General features: G+C 39.9%; 2 protein-coding genes across 6 annotated transcripts in view; one reads left to right on the plus strand and one right to left on the minus strand.

The window, feature by feature from the left end:
* The window catches only part of LOC124184785 (gamma-aminobutyric acid receptor subunit beta-like), a 17,305-nt gene continuing 1,852 nt past the window's right edge, over positions 1-15,453 (minus strand). The window contains exons 1-10 of one of the 4 annotated variants that reach the window (XM_046574881.1): positions 8,294-8,368; positions 7,270-7,339; positions 5,435-5,559; positions 5,161-5,288; positions 4,916-5,061; positions 3,188-3,345; positions 2,795-3,079; positions 2,359-2,592; positions 1,838-2,097; positions 1-1,335 (exon numbers count right to left, since the gene is read on the minus strand). In XM_046574881.1, coding sequence (XP_046430837.1) covers positions 1,183-1,335; positions 1,838-2,097; positions 2,359-2,592; positions 2,795-3,079; positions 3,188-3,345; positions 4,916-5,061; positions 5,161-5,288; positions 5,435-5,559; positions 7,270-7,334 — 1,554 coding nt within the window. In that variant the 5' untranslated portion in view covers positions 7,335-7,339; positions 8,294-8,368 and the 3' untranslated portion in view covers positions 1-1,182. Of the gene's footprint in view, positions 1,336-1,837; positions 2,098-2,358; positions 2,593-2,794; positions 3,080-3,187; positions 3,346-4,915; positions 5,062-5,160; positions 5,289-5,434; positions 5,560-7,269; positions 7,340-7,457; positions 8,221-8,249; positions 8,552-15,453 lie in introns of those variants that run through there. The other 3 variants (XM_046574879.1, XM_046574878.1, XM_046574877.1) reach the window with 3 other exon arrangements.
* The window catches only part of LOC124184783 (gamma-aminobutyric acid receptor subunit alpha-1), a 7,321-nt gene continuing 1,373 nt past the window's right edge, over positions 9,506-15,453 (plus strand). The window contains exons 1-9 of one of the 2 annotated variants that reach the window (XM_046574875.1): positions 9,506-9,809; positions 11,820-12,157; positions 12,999-13,066; positions 13,135-13,355; positions 13,485-13,567; positions 13,750-13,949; positions 14,185-14,272; positions 14,529-14,689; positions 15,147-15,302. In XM_046574875.1, the coding sequence (XP_046430831.1) occupies positions 9,757-9,809; positions 11,820-12,157; positions 12,999-13,066; positions 13,135-13,355; positions 13,485-13,567; positions 13,750-13,949; positions 14,185-14,272; positions 14,529-14,689; positions 15,147-15,302 (1,368 nt within the window). In that variant the 5' untranslated portion in view covers positions 9,506-9,756. Of the gene's footprint in view, positions 9,810-9,951; positions 9,978-11,819; positions 12,158-12,998; positions 13,067-13,134; positions 13,356-13,484; positions 13,568-13,749; positions 13,950-14,184; positions 14,273-14,528; positions 14,690-15,146; positions 15,303-15,453 lie in introns of those variants that run through there. The other variant, XM_046574876.1, reaches the window with a different exon arrangement.

Below are 15,453 nucleotides of genomic sequence, written 5' to 3' on the forward strand. Positions count from 1 at the left end.
TTTCTTTGTAATAATCATTGACTCGAGAATGTGCGCTTGTCCCTTTATTTTATATCATTCGAGCTATAGGACCGATCCTCAATAGCTCGGATAATCGAGGTTCTACTGTATACATATACATTTATATACATACATATTATACTGATAAATATCAGTAGACGCACTTTTTTCTATAAAACATAATACTCACAGCTTATTATACATTGTAAATAAATTCAGAAACAAACAAAATAAAAAACATCAACTTTCTTCTTAGACGGATAATCTTGACAAATTTGCATCGTATGCATTTAAGAGTATAATTAGTAATTACTCTTTATCACTAATTATGTATCGTTTTACAAGTCTTGTGGTCTGCGGTCAACGGGTTCCGCGCTGATTGAGAGACTGTAATAAATATACATATTTGTATATATACATTTGTTACGTGCGAAGCCACTTTTAACCAAAAATTTTTAAACAAACCGCGATCTGTACGCTCTTCGCACGTAACATATATATGCATATAATATAGTATATATTCGTTTACGTATACGTATAACTATACCTACCTAATCGACACCCCAGGATCCCTTCTACAGCTCAGTGAAATAACAGCGTGCGTCACTAGTATTATGTATATATTAAGTTCGGAATTTTTTTTTCTGTAACTTTCACCGTCGTCGATATCTTGAAATACATTGTAATTGTTATAATTTATAAGTATTTCACCGAAGCGCTAGTTTGACATTCATTAGAGTTTACAATAAAATTTCTTCTAAAATGTAACGCGTCGAGGGGATATACGTATGGACGTTGTACGGTGACCAGAAATGGTTCTTGTAGGGTCGGATCCGATGTTCAGACCTACCGCGTGTTGAGCTCAGCTTCGGCCTTTCGGGTATCTTTCGTGCAGGTACAAGGCCTTCCCTAATTACTGTACAAATAAATACATGGAAATTCACGTACAAAGTATAGCGAATGTCGGTATTTCGAAGCCGAGCTAAGCATCCATCATCGGTATGCACTAGTACTCGCATACAGCAATGACACTCGTGTAAATTCATGCGTGAGTTTTTACATAATTGCCTACGTCTATCCCAGCACAGCGTGGAACAATCATTGAGAGTAATTCTTTTCATATATCTTCATGCTTTTAAACCGGCAAAATTCACGCAAGGTCCGTCCGAAGCGTTCAGACCTTTAGAGGATGTAGAAAATCCAGTACACAGCGTTGAACAGAAGGAAACTGACGGGAAAAACAATTCTTGAATACTTGTCGATGATGTTAACGTCTTTGATCTTCGGCATCGAAGCTCGCAATACCGAGGCACCTCTTCGTAATGCATGTAATACCTAGAACAGATCGACACCAATCTCCGTTAACATATCTTATTGTTATTCGAGATTTGCTACTGCAAAAATCGATCCATGCTCGGTCAATCATTGTTCAACACTCGTAGCGTGGCCGGAACTTGTGAGCACGAGAATAAATGCCTGACAAACATAGATAGATCTCTCATTGTTGGCTATTAGGTTTACGGTTAGCTTGCTATACTCGCTTTGTGCTACCTGCAGCTCCTTCAGCGAAAGAGAAAGCCGGCCAGGTGAACCTCAGGTATCATCAAGCATTCTTGCTCGCACTTACGAGTTCGCTGTCAGGTATAAACGTAAGGAGTACCTGACTCTAAAGCAAGGAGGTATTAACTCGTTGAAATCGCAAAGCACTTTGGAGAGCGGTCGCTTTAAAATTGCTTGAAATCATCGCAATCGCTCGTCACCCGATCCATGAGTGAATACCACCAAGAAGGCGAGAAAGAATACATCGAGAGCATGGATATGTAATTTACATGATTACTTTGGGTTTGTGCTGCCTGGCGCCCCTGTACCGCAAACCGCTCGTTCTACAGTGAGTGTTGTATCCCGGAGGTCGAGAAATTCGGAAGCTTGGGGGAAATTTGGCCGGGTCGTGATCCCGAACCGGTACTCCTGCACCATCCGGAGCAGCTATGATTCCTGACCTGCTTCTTATGCTGGGCAATGGTGACATTCTCAGATCTTGGAGCTCTATGATATCTGCATCTGTCGATTCGGCAAATGGCGAGCTCGCTTCGCCACCTGAGCAGGTTGACGTATTACACACGTAGATTTATGAAACGTGACTATGCATGTAGAAGGATATTTGTAGAAAATTTCCGAATGAATACAGTGCAGATTGCATGTTGTAGCACAATTACTTGTATCAAGTCCTTATCGAATGCCATTTAGATAAGAATTTCTGCGCGTGTACTGTACTACATGTATTTAGTCGTTGACCAGTTCCACGAAGATATAACAACACTTTAGGTAGATAGATAAACAACGTATAAATATGGGTACCAGTTTTTGCCGTGGTAACTGATTTTTTCTCCGTTCCTTCCTTCTTCTTAGTCTTCTTTTTAGCCCTGGCACCCCAGTACGTATAGTTTACAGCCGCATACTCTAGGAGGGCGGCGAATACAAACACGAAACACATTACGAGATATATGTCAATCGCCTTCACGTAGCTTATTCTTGGCAAGGAACTCCTGACACCCGTTGATATCGTAGTCATCGTCAGCACAGTGGTAATACCTGGAATTCCGTATAATCTTGTACGTGTAAGGCTATGGCGACAAGAATCATTACGGTGAATTATAACACGTGGTTGTGCATAATTTGTTTACTTCTTCTAAATTCATTGCTCAGACATTTTTTGTAAATGTAAGATTACAGGCTTGGCAACGAGTTTAGTTTCTTTTACTCATTATGATTCAGTACGATGTGCGAGTCTTACCCAGTGCGACTCTCGCGCTGGTTGCCTCGTGGTTTATCCAGAAGCTGACCCAGCTAAGCATCACGATCAGAATGCTGGGTAGGTAGGTTTGAAAGACAAAGTAGCCGATATTTCTCTGCAGCTTGAAGCTGAGAGAAAGTCGCTGATAGATGCCAGTCGCCAATCTTTCCTTACGATCATTTGTCTCGTAGCCGATAATCGTAAATTGTGGCAACTCGGCTTCTTCAACACCACGGACCGGCGTCTCCTTCCAGTACATGACGACGTCCAGAACCGTGTACCCATCTGTCCAGAAAAATAACTATATTTAATGTATGTATTCATATATTTGTGCCGTCGTTGCACAAACAAGAGAATATTCGTACGTATGTTAGGACTAGTGTAGAAACGTACAGCTTTCAATTTCGACAGTGCAATTTTGAGAGTCCAGTGGATAATAGTGAAGATCCATCATGCAGGCCAAGGTTGTTGTAAACCTCATCCCGTAAGTGACAGATCCATCCCCTGACAGACGCACCAACTTGTTTCGCTCCGTCACGTCATGTAGAAAGCTAAGATTGGCAAACCATACCGAATAATTAGCATTAGCTGGTTAAAATCAGCATTTCACCGACCAATTGCGTCAAATATCACATTTGCAAATGACCAACTAAAATTAAGAATAATGATTCGATTGCTGAATACTTCTGTTACGACGCATACAGATTATCTTAATTACTTATCAATAATTTACAACCACCCATGTGCTCACTGGTAGCCGATTTGTTTCAACCAGACCCTTCCTAATATCAACCCTATGGCTGATATCCTTCATTCTCAAGTGCTACGCAACTTTCTTTTCCCCTCACCTTGCTTACTTTTCCCTCAAACCTATCGACCTTATCTGAGTTTTTTCCACCCTCTCGCGCAACTTCGCTTTCCCTTCGATAAGTCAATCACCCGTCACCCTTCAGAAAGAACACATGTGTACATTCTGTGAACACAACGCAATCTCAATTTGTAGTCGCCTAACAATTAGTCCATAACTCTTGACTCAAATCTGTAACTCTCCGTTATCAAGCCATTTCTGTACACGTCAATGTATTGATTTAATCTTTTGTAATTACAATATACTACACGCTACTTAAACCCTGCAAAAAAAAGAAACTTAATTGCAAACAGAACCACCTGTAACCATTTAATAATAATTAGTGCTGTAGGAGGAAAGAACTTTGTTTCTCGTATTTTAATGCCGGCAGGTTTTGCCATTGGAAAACAAATTACGCATGCGGTTGCAGGATCAGAAGGTCCAAGTTGCGGGAATGATATGGAGAAACTTTTGGCAAGTTATTGAATGAGGTCAGTCGGTGAATAGCGACAACCCGCTGACTACCCCACTTACTCTTCCAAGTGGCCCAGCTTAAGGAGCACTATTCTACATGATCTGCGATTGACCCATATCCTCGCTTATCATACATGCATATGTATAGTAGGCATGTGTAAACCTTTGGATTTATGTGCATCATGTATAGTTATAGCTACAGTTAGAGACGTGTACCGAGCACAAGGCAAGAGTGGGGAAAATTTTTCAAATCGATCGCTTTTACCCATATTCACGCAGGAGGTGCGGTGTTTGTATCTCACCTTTTTAGGTTTGTATCACGCCTTCTTAGCCTAGCACAAAGAGTACGTCACGTACCTAATTCCAGATTTTAGGTGAATACAACAATATGCGGTACAACAATACGCCTGTGCAGGGTATATACTACGCACGTGAAAAATTTCGACTAAAAATAAATCAGGCACCTTTGACTTGTAAATCATTTCCACAAACTTCTGATGCTATATTTTTATGAAAGAATGTAAATTCGAAAAATTGGTGATTTCGAAAAATTAACGACGGAGCCAGGAATCGAACCTGGCGTCTAGAGATGCTTGACCGGAGTAAGGCTCACATTATAGTCCTCCATATACAGTGCTTGAAGAGAAGAAACTTCTTATTCGCTATATTTTTATCTATGAAACGTACCAATCGGTTCCGATAAGCTTACGAGTATACGTTAATTGACGGTGAAATAGTAAGTATCATGCAGTGAGGTAAAAAAAGAAATCGAAAACTAAACGTACGTAAAGGTAACATACCTGTTCTTATCGTTAGCAAAAAAGGTATCAGGCACCCAAATCTTTTCGGCAAAATCCCCACTAAGCGTCAGAATTTCTTCTTCGTGCGAAAACGCCAACCTCTCATCTTTCCAGTACTGATTCAGATACATGGTTATGGTATAGTCCTGCGATCAAGAAATCATCCATACTTCAATACGCGTACATTTAACCCATGTGCATAAGATATTTCAAATAGGTACAGTATCTGATGAGTCCAAATATACCATATCATTCGTCTCCGAATCATGATGCAGTGTTTTGGCATAAGTATTCCCAAGACTTACCATGTTGACCTCTGATATGGCGTCAAAACTGGCGATTGTCAAATCCATACCGACCAAGAGTGGTTCACCTAAATGTATAAAGAAAATTTCAGAGGACGTTATTTACCACAGACTTTCGTACTGCACCGCGCACTCATAACTGAGCATTAAAAAATCTTTAACATAGGTATGTTGATACATGTTAAGTACAACGGAAGAAAAATTTTCAGTATACCACCAAAGTTTGGTCTCAGCCGAATGTCATATCCCTCAAGAATCCTAGAAATTGTTTGGGTTACATTTTCCAATCTATCCGATATCCTAGTGTCGGTGGTGGTTTCACTGCTCTCCCCAGTGCTCCTGTACACGGCATATAAGTTACGACGCGTATTATGTATGATCTACATAATAGATATCTACGTATCATATTATAATATGGGTGTGTGCAGGCAAATTATACATATAGGTATAAACGTGTAGCAAGTACCTAACTGTCGGTAAATATCATTCTATCGGTATGTCGATGAATATGCATGTACTCTGTACGTATACGTCGCATATATGTGTGTCTGCATAACGGTGACATATAATGCATAATTGATGCGCTCCTGACCCACGCGCCTCTTAAAGAGCCATATCTTATATACATGCAAGTATAAACTCTTGAATGACGCAATAAGGCTTTTTCGAAATACTGACATGAGATGGAACGTACCGCATGTACACAACCAGCTATATGAAATCAAGATGCCTGGGGCATGAATTGAAATATTGGTTACAGAAAACTATAAAAAACTGATGCTTACTTTCGGAAATATACAAAATTTCTATTCATGAGCAATATACCATGTAGAACGATAGCACTGGATTTTACCTCATGGAGCAGTTATAAGTCTACGGTAAAGATGAACTTCGGTATATTTTATGAAGTTGACTTGCGATCCAAAACCAGGTATATACTGTACGGTGGTTCTCGTAACAGTGTTGACGTATGTCAATATTAGTAAAAACTGTGCATTATGATGAATAGATGTATAATCTATTTTCCATGAAAAACCTCGGTGGTATGGTGTGAGAACGTTTTTTATGGTGACAACAAGGAGAACGGATTCTGCTGAAACTTATGGAGACATTGACTGGGCCCAAAACATGAAGTTTCTGAAGCGTACTGTCATCTATCGGGACCTACTTTACTCAGTATACAATAGATCAGGATGTCGGAAATTCGCAATTTATACTTCACCGTAGCTCTGAAATAATAGTTTATCAGTTTACATTTGAATCTATAAGATCCTTTTATCTAAACTACAACGGAGGACAACGAAAATTAATATATAAGGCAAAAATACACAACAGGTTCCATTTTTTATAGCAGTTCACTCATCAAACTGCTAATATAATCAATTTTCAAAAGAGCGTTCTATAAAATGAAACTACATATCACAGGCTTCACGTTTTGAGCTAATTTTACGGAAACCAGCCTAGAAGTTTGAGCAGAATCCATCCAGATCCAGATAACTGATACTCTCCTTATCAGTGCGGATCAAGGATTTCGATGAAAAATACCCACGTGAATTATATTTATTACTATAAATGTAGCAAATTTTCCTCTGCACATAGTGATGTTCACTATCTTTAGAGGAAATTCTGCATTTGAAGAAGTATTTTCCACCAAAAAAATCATTTTTTTCCCCTACAGCTTTGAGTAAAAGGTCTGCTCTTTTATTCTTTCCGTGTCACGTGTTGGCGCGTGGCTCTGAATCCAATCATGTGACAGCCTTACCAGTCAATCCTGGTACGTGCCTAAGATCTAAACAACCACGAATCCCCACCCATTTCTACATTGGCATGTCGCTGGTTTTCAGCAACGAATATATTTTCCTGTATACCTTTGCAGATAAAAATATGTAAAAGAGGGGCACCTTTCTCCTGTATCACAACTTCGACACCATGAGTTTACACAAGCCCGTCCGTTTGGTTTTCATCCGAAGTAGGTACATACATACGAAGATGTTGATTAAAAGAATATAACAGATGTATGTATGGTATGTTGGTTATTGCGATACTCACCAAACTCTGCGATGTTCCAAATACAGAAGAAGAAATATTAGAAGAGCGTGATGCTTCGTGAACATCTCGTCTAAAGTCCGGATCAATTTTGCAGCGTGGAAGAAACGCAACGATGATTAAGTATACGTGCGATAGAAAAACAATTAGCAGGTCGATTCCCACCCAAGTTGTTTATAGCGGGCACCTACGTCCAACAGCATCATTAAGTTAATCAACGTCCTCCCAAAGTATTGACCGATTGATATACGTCCGTTAGCGTGAAAACGGAAACAAGAAAATTTCTCATACTCGTTGCAATCGATTTCCTCGTTATTTTTACCGCTGTTTTTATTACTTTTTTCTTTGTTACGCCTAACATTATACCGTTATATTATAACGAATAGGTGGTAAGTGTATCGTATTTCCATGATGAATTATAATCATGCTTTGTTCATAAGTGATCCGATGCGAACATGCCATCACGCAGCTTGCAACACGGTGCTTGTCACGTTGTCAATTGCAGGTAATGCTCGAGATCCAACACATCTATCCCACCATCATCCGTCAGGTTAATCCAGTCACCGTCAACAACGAGATTATATCCATAAAAGCGACACACATGTTGAATATCGTGCATCACCCAGCGAACATGTATTAATTTTCGGCGGAGCAGTGAAATAATTTCCTACTCCCTCGATATCGCCCGCATTATCACCATTCGTTGACATAAAATTTATCTCACCCGAGGTCGTGCATTCTCTATCATTTACCTCGCTGCAACCGATCAGCGCGCGTGTATATACAACGAGGATGAATTGCAATAGGTGTACCTGAGTTTTACCGTTAAAACGAACGAACGATCAAACGCGGATGTATAATTCGCATCCGCAGAGCGTGACGCGGTTGGAGTGGAAAGATTTTTCCGCCTATTTGCAAGGCTTATATTGACCCCACTCGTGACCCGCCATTAACGAGCATCCACATTTTGGTAAATTGTATACCTTGGGTCCAGGTCGGACCTGCACCACCATTGCCACCTTATTACCTCTGGGGATGCTTTCATTCCAATCAGCGACACTTTGATAAACTCCTACGTAGACCGCATATCGACATCGAAAACCGTTTTACATTCATCGACGCACCACCTTCGTCGCACTCTACCTTCGCTCATTCATTCCCTGTTCCTCATATTTTTTCACAGAAAAACAGTGTTACAGAGGAGAGAACTACACTGGCACAAACCCAGCATCGGCTCGGGAAATCTCGGGGCGAGGAGACGCGAGCGCGCGCAACTCCAAGCCGCACCGCCCGTCAGCATCCCTACAGCCCTGCTGCATGTACGCGGGGTGCGGGCCGTACCTAAAAGTAGATATACAACATATCTACATACTCGTATAGGGTTATTTCAGCGATGTGCCCCATAGGGCCCATAATTGTAGACAAATAAGGGTACAAGTCCACTCTGACAGGGAAGGTGTTCCAGATCGATCTCTCCGATTTCATTTCTTTTGTAATATGTTATAGTAGGGTAAAAACTAAGGGACACGTGTTTCTTTTTATCTGTCATTAAACACTTTAAGGGGGTGAAACCACCCTCCTAAAAGTGAGGCTTGTTAAGAGGCGATTTTGCAGTTTCACCCACAAGAACATAACATTTTTTAACCAATTGAGCTGGAAATGTTTTCTCATAACGAAAAATGGAATGTGTAATTTTCTTGATTATAAGGAAAAAAAAATTGATTGCCAAATCATCCCTTGACATGCCTTACTTTGGAGGGTGGTTTCATGTACTCAAAGTGTTTAATGGCAGATAAAAAGAAATACGTGTCCCTTAGTTTTTAGCCAACTATAACGTATTTCGAAAGAAATTAAATCGGAGAGATCGATCTGGTATACCTTCCTTGTCAGAGCAAATTTTTTTTCATCTCATTATGCCGAATCAAGTTATGGTATATCATATGTGTGTGCATCAGAAAGATTGAGTAGTACAAAATGACTTGGGAACTATACCATTTCGTTATATTTTTATTTACCTTAGCCATTTAGTACCTCTTTCTCCTATGAGGCAATTTTGTTTTTATACAACAATTATACCTCGGTCGGAGAATTTTCCGAAAAGCGATCTGGAGGTACCTCAAAAGCAGTGAATATCTGTTATAAAATACGTACAAAATTTCTGAGCTTGCGCATGAAGATAACTCGACAGAGGGTAGAAAGCTGCTTGGCTCGCGGGTATTGCAGTGGGGACGTAGATAGAGGCTAGCTCTACCTAGCGTCACGAATTTCTCCAAGTATAGATGTGAAAATCAGTTGATACCGACGCGCGAAATTTTACTTTATCGCAGCATATTCAAATGTAATCAGCTACTCACGCATTCGGGCGGTTTTAACGTGGTTTCACCAAACTTTCAGCCGTCGCGAAGCTTCAGCTTATTCCTTAAATTCAAACGAGTTAATTGCAAGGGACACGAAGAGTGAATACAGTGAAAGTGATTCGATAAATTCACGATGAACATGATCATAATGATCTGGCACGGAAATATGCTGACGATACTTATTTTGTAAGTTGTTTTTATATTCGATGTTATTTTCCCGAGTACTTATCGTGATCGTGGTTCTTGCTGTCGTTCTCTCCATTATTCCAGTAATAATTGTCAGGATGTTTTAACAGTTTATCCAATTGTATTATATACGCTGCGTTAGAATTAACGATTGATGACAGCTCTCAGGTATGCTACTTTTACATTGCGATTATAAATTATTTCTATCGCTGGTTCTTATAATTAGAGATGAGAATGAGCGCTAAACCGTATCCATGTATAGACGGATACATGTTGGGATACAGAAGATTCGTTCAGTTAATACTTTTAGGCCAGCTATCAGACTATCATCGAGTCACTTTCTTGCAAGGAATAGGCCTGTTGTACAGTAAGATTACTTTTATGCCCCATATTCCTTCTTGGATAAATCCGACCCCTTAAATCCCGTACAGAAAAATAGTATCCATGTAGAATAGTTTTGGTCTCTTAATGCTTCGTCAGTATTCCGAATACTGGTATAAGATAAGAGAAACTTCCTATAAGAGATACAGAGTATAAATATTATGGTTGCAAACGACAAGTTGTACAGGAATTAATAAACATTACAGTTCGCATACACTGCGTGTTAGAATACAATGATTACACAGCTGATAATCGTTGGCAAAAGGTTCGGTGATGCCGTTCAAAGGTAGAATTCACTAGGAGAATCACTTGAAAGGATAATAGTAGCAATACCAAGATTAGGACTTGAGTCGAAAAGTTGACCCCAGGCGTACAGCCGAAACATGAACGTGACAGACGTGAGGAGTTGGGGCTAAAAAAGAGGCCAAAAGTAGGTCTCGAAGCATCGTGACGTCACTTGAAGAGAGATGCTGCTGCTGCTGCCTCAGCGACCCTGAAGTACGCTTGAACCTGATGTCGGCTGAAACCTAAATTCATTGGTACATAGCACTGGTATCCTGAGGAAAAGACGTGTTAATAGTTAATTATACCAGCTACTATTTAACCCAAGAAAATACTCTATTTGTATTGTAAAATCTGTACATCCAATAGATATCCCCGTCATTGATGTCGAGTGTAATACATCTTGGAGAAAGTGTGTCGAAAAACTTCTTTACTCTGTTTCAACAAGCATTCGTTGGACATTGCATACTTCGATGCATCCTCGAAAACTCATAGATATCATCCCGCACTAATCGTCAGTGTAACGGAAAAGTCACGCTGTTTTAAATTATATGTTAAGTACTATGTATCCGCTCCACCGGCATGATGACGACGTTGAATCCTCTTCCTATTATCACGCTTCATTTCGGCTCGATAGTTCCGAAATGTATGCAGGTGCATGGGAACGGCACTTGAGTAGTTCTCGACTTTCTGAAAACTGCATGCCTGCAAGCTCTGTTACACATAACTTACAGGTGTGCACATTTCAAAGTTGTATACCCTATACTATACAGTACTCAGCAACTCCAATGAACATATTGAATCTTCATTAAGAACCAGTTCTAATTTTATCCTCTTGTTAGCATGTTTCAGGGCACTAAAAAAACACAGTGCATAAAATCTTAAACCTTTATGAAAATCAATTGTCTGGTAATCGCTCGTTTAGCGAAATCACTGTTAGCCATAATCAATTTCGATTCAATTTGAGTAGAAATTGGTTTGTATTTCCCAAACTAAATCGCCTGACTTCTTACCATGGATTCAAATTTTTTTTTATTACGAAGAATTGCCTATTTCATAGAAATTGCTGGTTACGACTATCAGTGATTTTGCTAATCGAGCGATTACGAGAAAACTTCGTTTTGTTTTTTAATCGGAAAATTTGCTGATCATTTTTGTGTATCGCCTTACAACATTCGAAGAGGAGGATGAATATAATTAAAAATGGTCCTAAAATCCTAAAATCGATTGTCGATGCGTCATCTGTGTTTCTTAACTTTATTTCAACAAATCTATTTTCTACTTGAGCACATTCATACAAGAGGGGTATTAAATGTTGATTACTACTTCTAAATTTGTCTTACCTAGACTCGTGGTCTCGTTTTCATCGATTTGGTGCAGAAACGATCCCACGGGGATCGTGGACCTTGGATCTCTGGACCCGTCCAACACCTCCAGCCTGTCGGCAATAACATCACTATCATCACTATCCCTCAACGGGATGTATTGGGATCCTATATCCAAGAATAATAATAATGTGATAAAGCAGTCCATCGACACAAGGATTGCCGTGAAAACTGTTCTGCCGGTGGCCGTGAGGGAAGGCAGATCAGCTGTGAATGACATGGTATCAAAAAATATTACCATGGTTCTCGAAAATTTGTTGAAGAACTACGAGAATAATCAACTTCCTACCCACGGAAAAGGTTCAGCAATTAACCATTCCAGTCAACTAATATAGATACATGTAATTACATTTGGAATAGTCGTAGGTACTACCTTTACCATTTCGTAATTTCCATTCTCATCTCACTATTGCCTTGCTTCCAAAAAACTAGCTAGCTTCAGTAAAAGGAAATGACTAAGGGGACAAAAAATTCGGAGTTTGGCCGGCTTTTTCGTTTTTACATTTCTGCTCTTCGCTTCTACATTTTATGTCCGCCCAAAGGCGTTCCGTAAACCCATCGTTGCATGATCAATTTTCTATAGAAACTACCTTCCTTCTACCTTCTTTGCATTTCTGTAGAGGATGTCCGATAATTTGCGTACAGCAAGCTCGTAGCGATGTTGTGCATGAAAATTGAGGATATTTAGGTATTATGTGAAATTTTTATATCGTGCATTTTGACGAAGCTATAAAGCGTACGCAACACAGCTCACTAGTTACCAATTTGGGGACGTAAGTTTTTCCTTACCTCTCATCGTTTCGAAATTTGAAAATCAGATGTTTTTGAGATCGCTGACTAAGAATGTGAACTCAAAATTTGGGTATTCAAAACGACGAATCCAATACCGCGGTGGAAGAGATTGCAAAAAATGACCTGACTCGAATGAAATTTGGTACCCAGGAGTTTTTGAGAACACTGATTACACATTGTTGAACTGAGAATAAAAAAAAAAACAGAATATCAAAAATTGCATCTCCTCCATGCTTCCGTTTGCACGCCCCATTTTTCATTTTTGTTCGTGGGCTCTGTACCGCACAACTGTGATGTGTGAAGTGTGAAATGAGTGGGAATTTGTAGGCCTCTTCTTAAAAAATTTCAGGTATGCCAACCGTGGTGAAAACTAACATTCTTATCAGAAGTATGGGTCCCATTTCGGAACTTGATATGGTAAGTTGCGGGCTGTTTCGTTCAACGAAAGAGAACCAGGAGCAGTGATGCTGAATTGGAATTTACAGGATTACTCTATGGATTGTTATTTCCGACAATACTGGCGTGACTCGCGACTCAGTTTTTTGGGACCAATAAAATCTCTGAGTCTCAGTATTAAAATGTTGGAAAGAATTTGGAGACCAGACACTTACTTTTACAATGGAAAACACAGCTACGTTCACACGATAACCGTACCAAACAAGTTACTACGCATTTCTCAGGATGGTGACATTCTCTACTCGATGAGGTTTCGTATTCGCCTTTTATCCAGTGTTACTTTACCCCCACTGTACATTTGCTAGTGCCGATCAATTTACTTGATTATACTCATGGCGTACCATCCTATATGACATTTCTTTTTCGCACGTCCATGCAGGCTTACAATAAAAGCAAAGTGTCCAATGGAATTGAGAAACTTTCCGATGGATCGACAATCCTGCCCCTTGATTTTGGGAAGCTGCAAGTATTTCCATAATGCACACTCGTATACATTTTTACCCTTTCCCTCTCCCATCGTCAGTACAAAGTGATAATTGCTTCACATGTGCATTACGCTCACTGATACTTACTTGATATGGGAACTTAAAAAAAGTTACCACTATAAGACGTTATATTAGAAGACTATTAAACAAACTTTTCAGATGCCTACACATCAAGACAGTTGATTTATGAATGGCAGCAGGGTGCCTCGGTAAACTTTGTACCAGGGATGACGCTTTCGCAATTTGACCTCATGGGCTCACCTTATCGTAACTTGACCTTCACTAGAAGCGAAGGTGACTTTTCGGTACTGCAGGTGTCCTTCAATCTGCAACGACATACCGGTTACTTTCTCATCCAGGTGCGTGTGAATTTCCTGTTATCTTACGTTAAAACGAGTTACTGGTGTGACTATTACGAAAATTTCGGTGTCTGTACATTTGACGAAGAAACCGTAAAATTTACCGTTTTTCAGTCACGCTAGTACCCCAGGAAAATCATTGTGTCTTTTACACTATCTTATACGAATACTCTTGACACTTTTAAATATTTATAATTATGATTAAAGCTGTAATAACTCAGTGCCCACTTTGCAGGTTTACGTACCTTGCGTGCTGATCGTTGTACTGAGCTGGGTTTCATTTTGGATTCATCGCGAGGCGACTAGTGACCGAGTGGGACTAGGTAAGAGGATTGTGAAATAAACACTCGAGTAGGTACGTCTATATGATGGATGCATAAACAAATATCTTGTCATTTGATGAGGACTTCTTACTCCTGGATGAATTACTTCAACCTTTGAACCTGACGGAATGAGGTTTCATGTGTATCACAATGAATCATGAATATTCAATCTTCTTATACAAGAACAATAAGTTGATCTACGTTTTTTCGATCGATTCTTCTGAATTGAGCATATAAATTGTGGCTTACATTGAAGGAATAACAACCGTGCTGACTCTATCGACCATAAGTCTGGATTCGCGTACAGATCTTCCGAAGGTCAAGTACGCTACGGCTCTCGACTGGTTCCTACTGATGAGCTTCTTTTACTGCATTGCAACTCTTTTGGAATTCGCAGGCGTCCATTACTTCACTAAGGTAATATCACCGAACCGTGGCATGAAATTAATAATTATATGACTTCGTGAGATCGTTTCGCACTGTCGTTCTAAGCGTTGAACAGGCGAGTTGCAAATCGAGAAGGTCATAATCACTTGCACCAGTCTACAGCATTTAGAACCATTGGCACACAGTCCATTTGCGCACACAAACTTTAATGCATGCGATACTTTTGCACACGAGACTTTGGAACGCATTGGCACCATAACCGATGACAATTATGTGTTTTCAACCTTGCCATAAATCCAAATTTTTCGTAAAAAGCGCATTTTTTGCTAACACCGAATATATGCTGGTGTGCCGTAATTTCTATGCGCCATAAAACCATGCGATCTCTTCAATTCGTCACTGGTGGTCCGCTCCACCGAATCTTTACGGTATGGAATTATGTGTAGACGTTTAAGATAGACACGATATGACTTCACACCCGTTACAGGTAGGGAGCGGTGAATTCTCTGTGGATGAAGAGGATAATTGGGATGACGATTTCGAAGAACCCATAGGTACTCTCGCTTCGGTACCTCGTAGCTTGCGGATGAATCACAGACTGATATCCAAAAGGCGCAGCTCCCTGATTTGTCCCATATCTAATGTGGGTAGACAGGCTGTGTACCATAGATGTATAATGTATATGGATAAAGGATATATATAAATATATAATTAGTAAATAAGTGATGTACAGTGCCGTGCCACTGTTTATTGACTGCTTTTTACTGCTTTTGTGATATTCTGTAACTTCAGCA

This window comes from Neodiprion fabricii, chromosome 6 (genome assembly GCF_021155785.1).
Source record: "Neodiprion fabricii isolate iyNeoFabr1 chromosome 6, iyNeoFabr1.1, whole genome shotgun sequence".
NCBI lineage: Eukaryota > Metazoa > Arthropoda > Insecta > Hymenoptera > Diprionidae > Neodiprion > Neodiprion fabricii.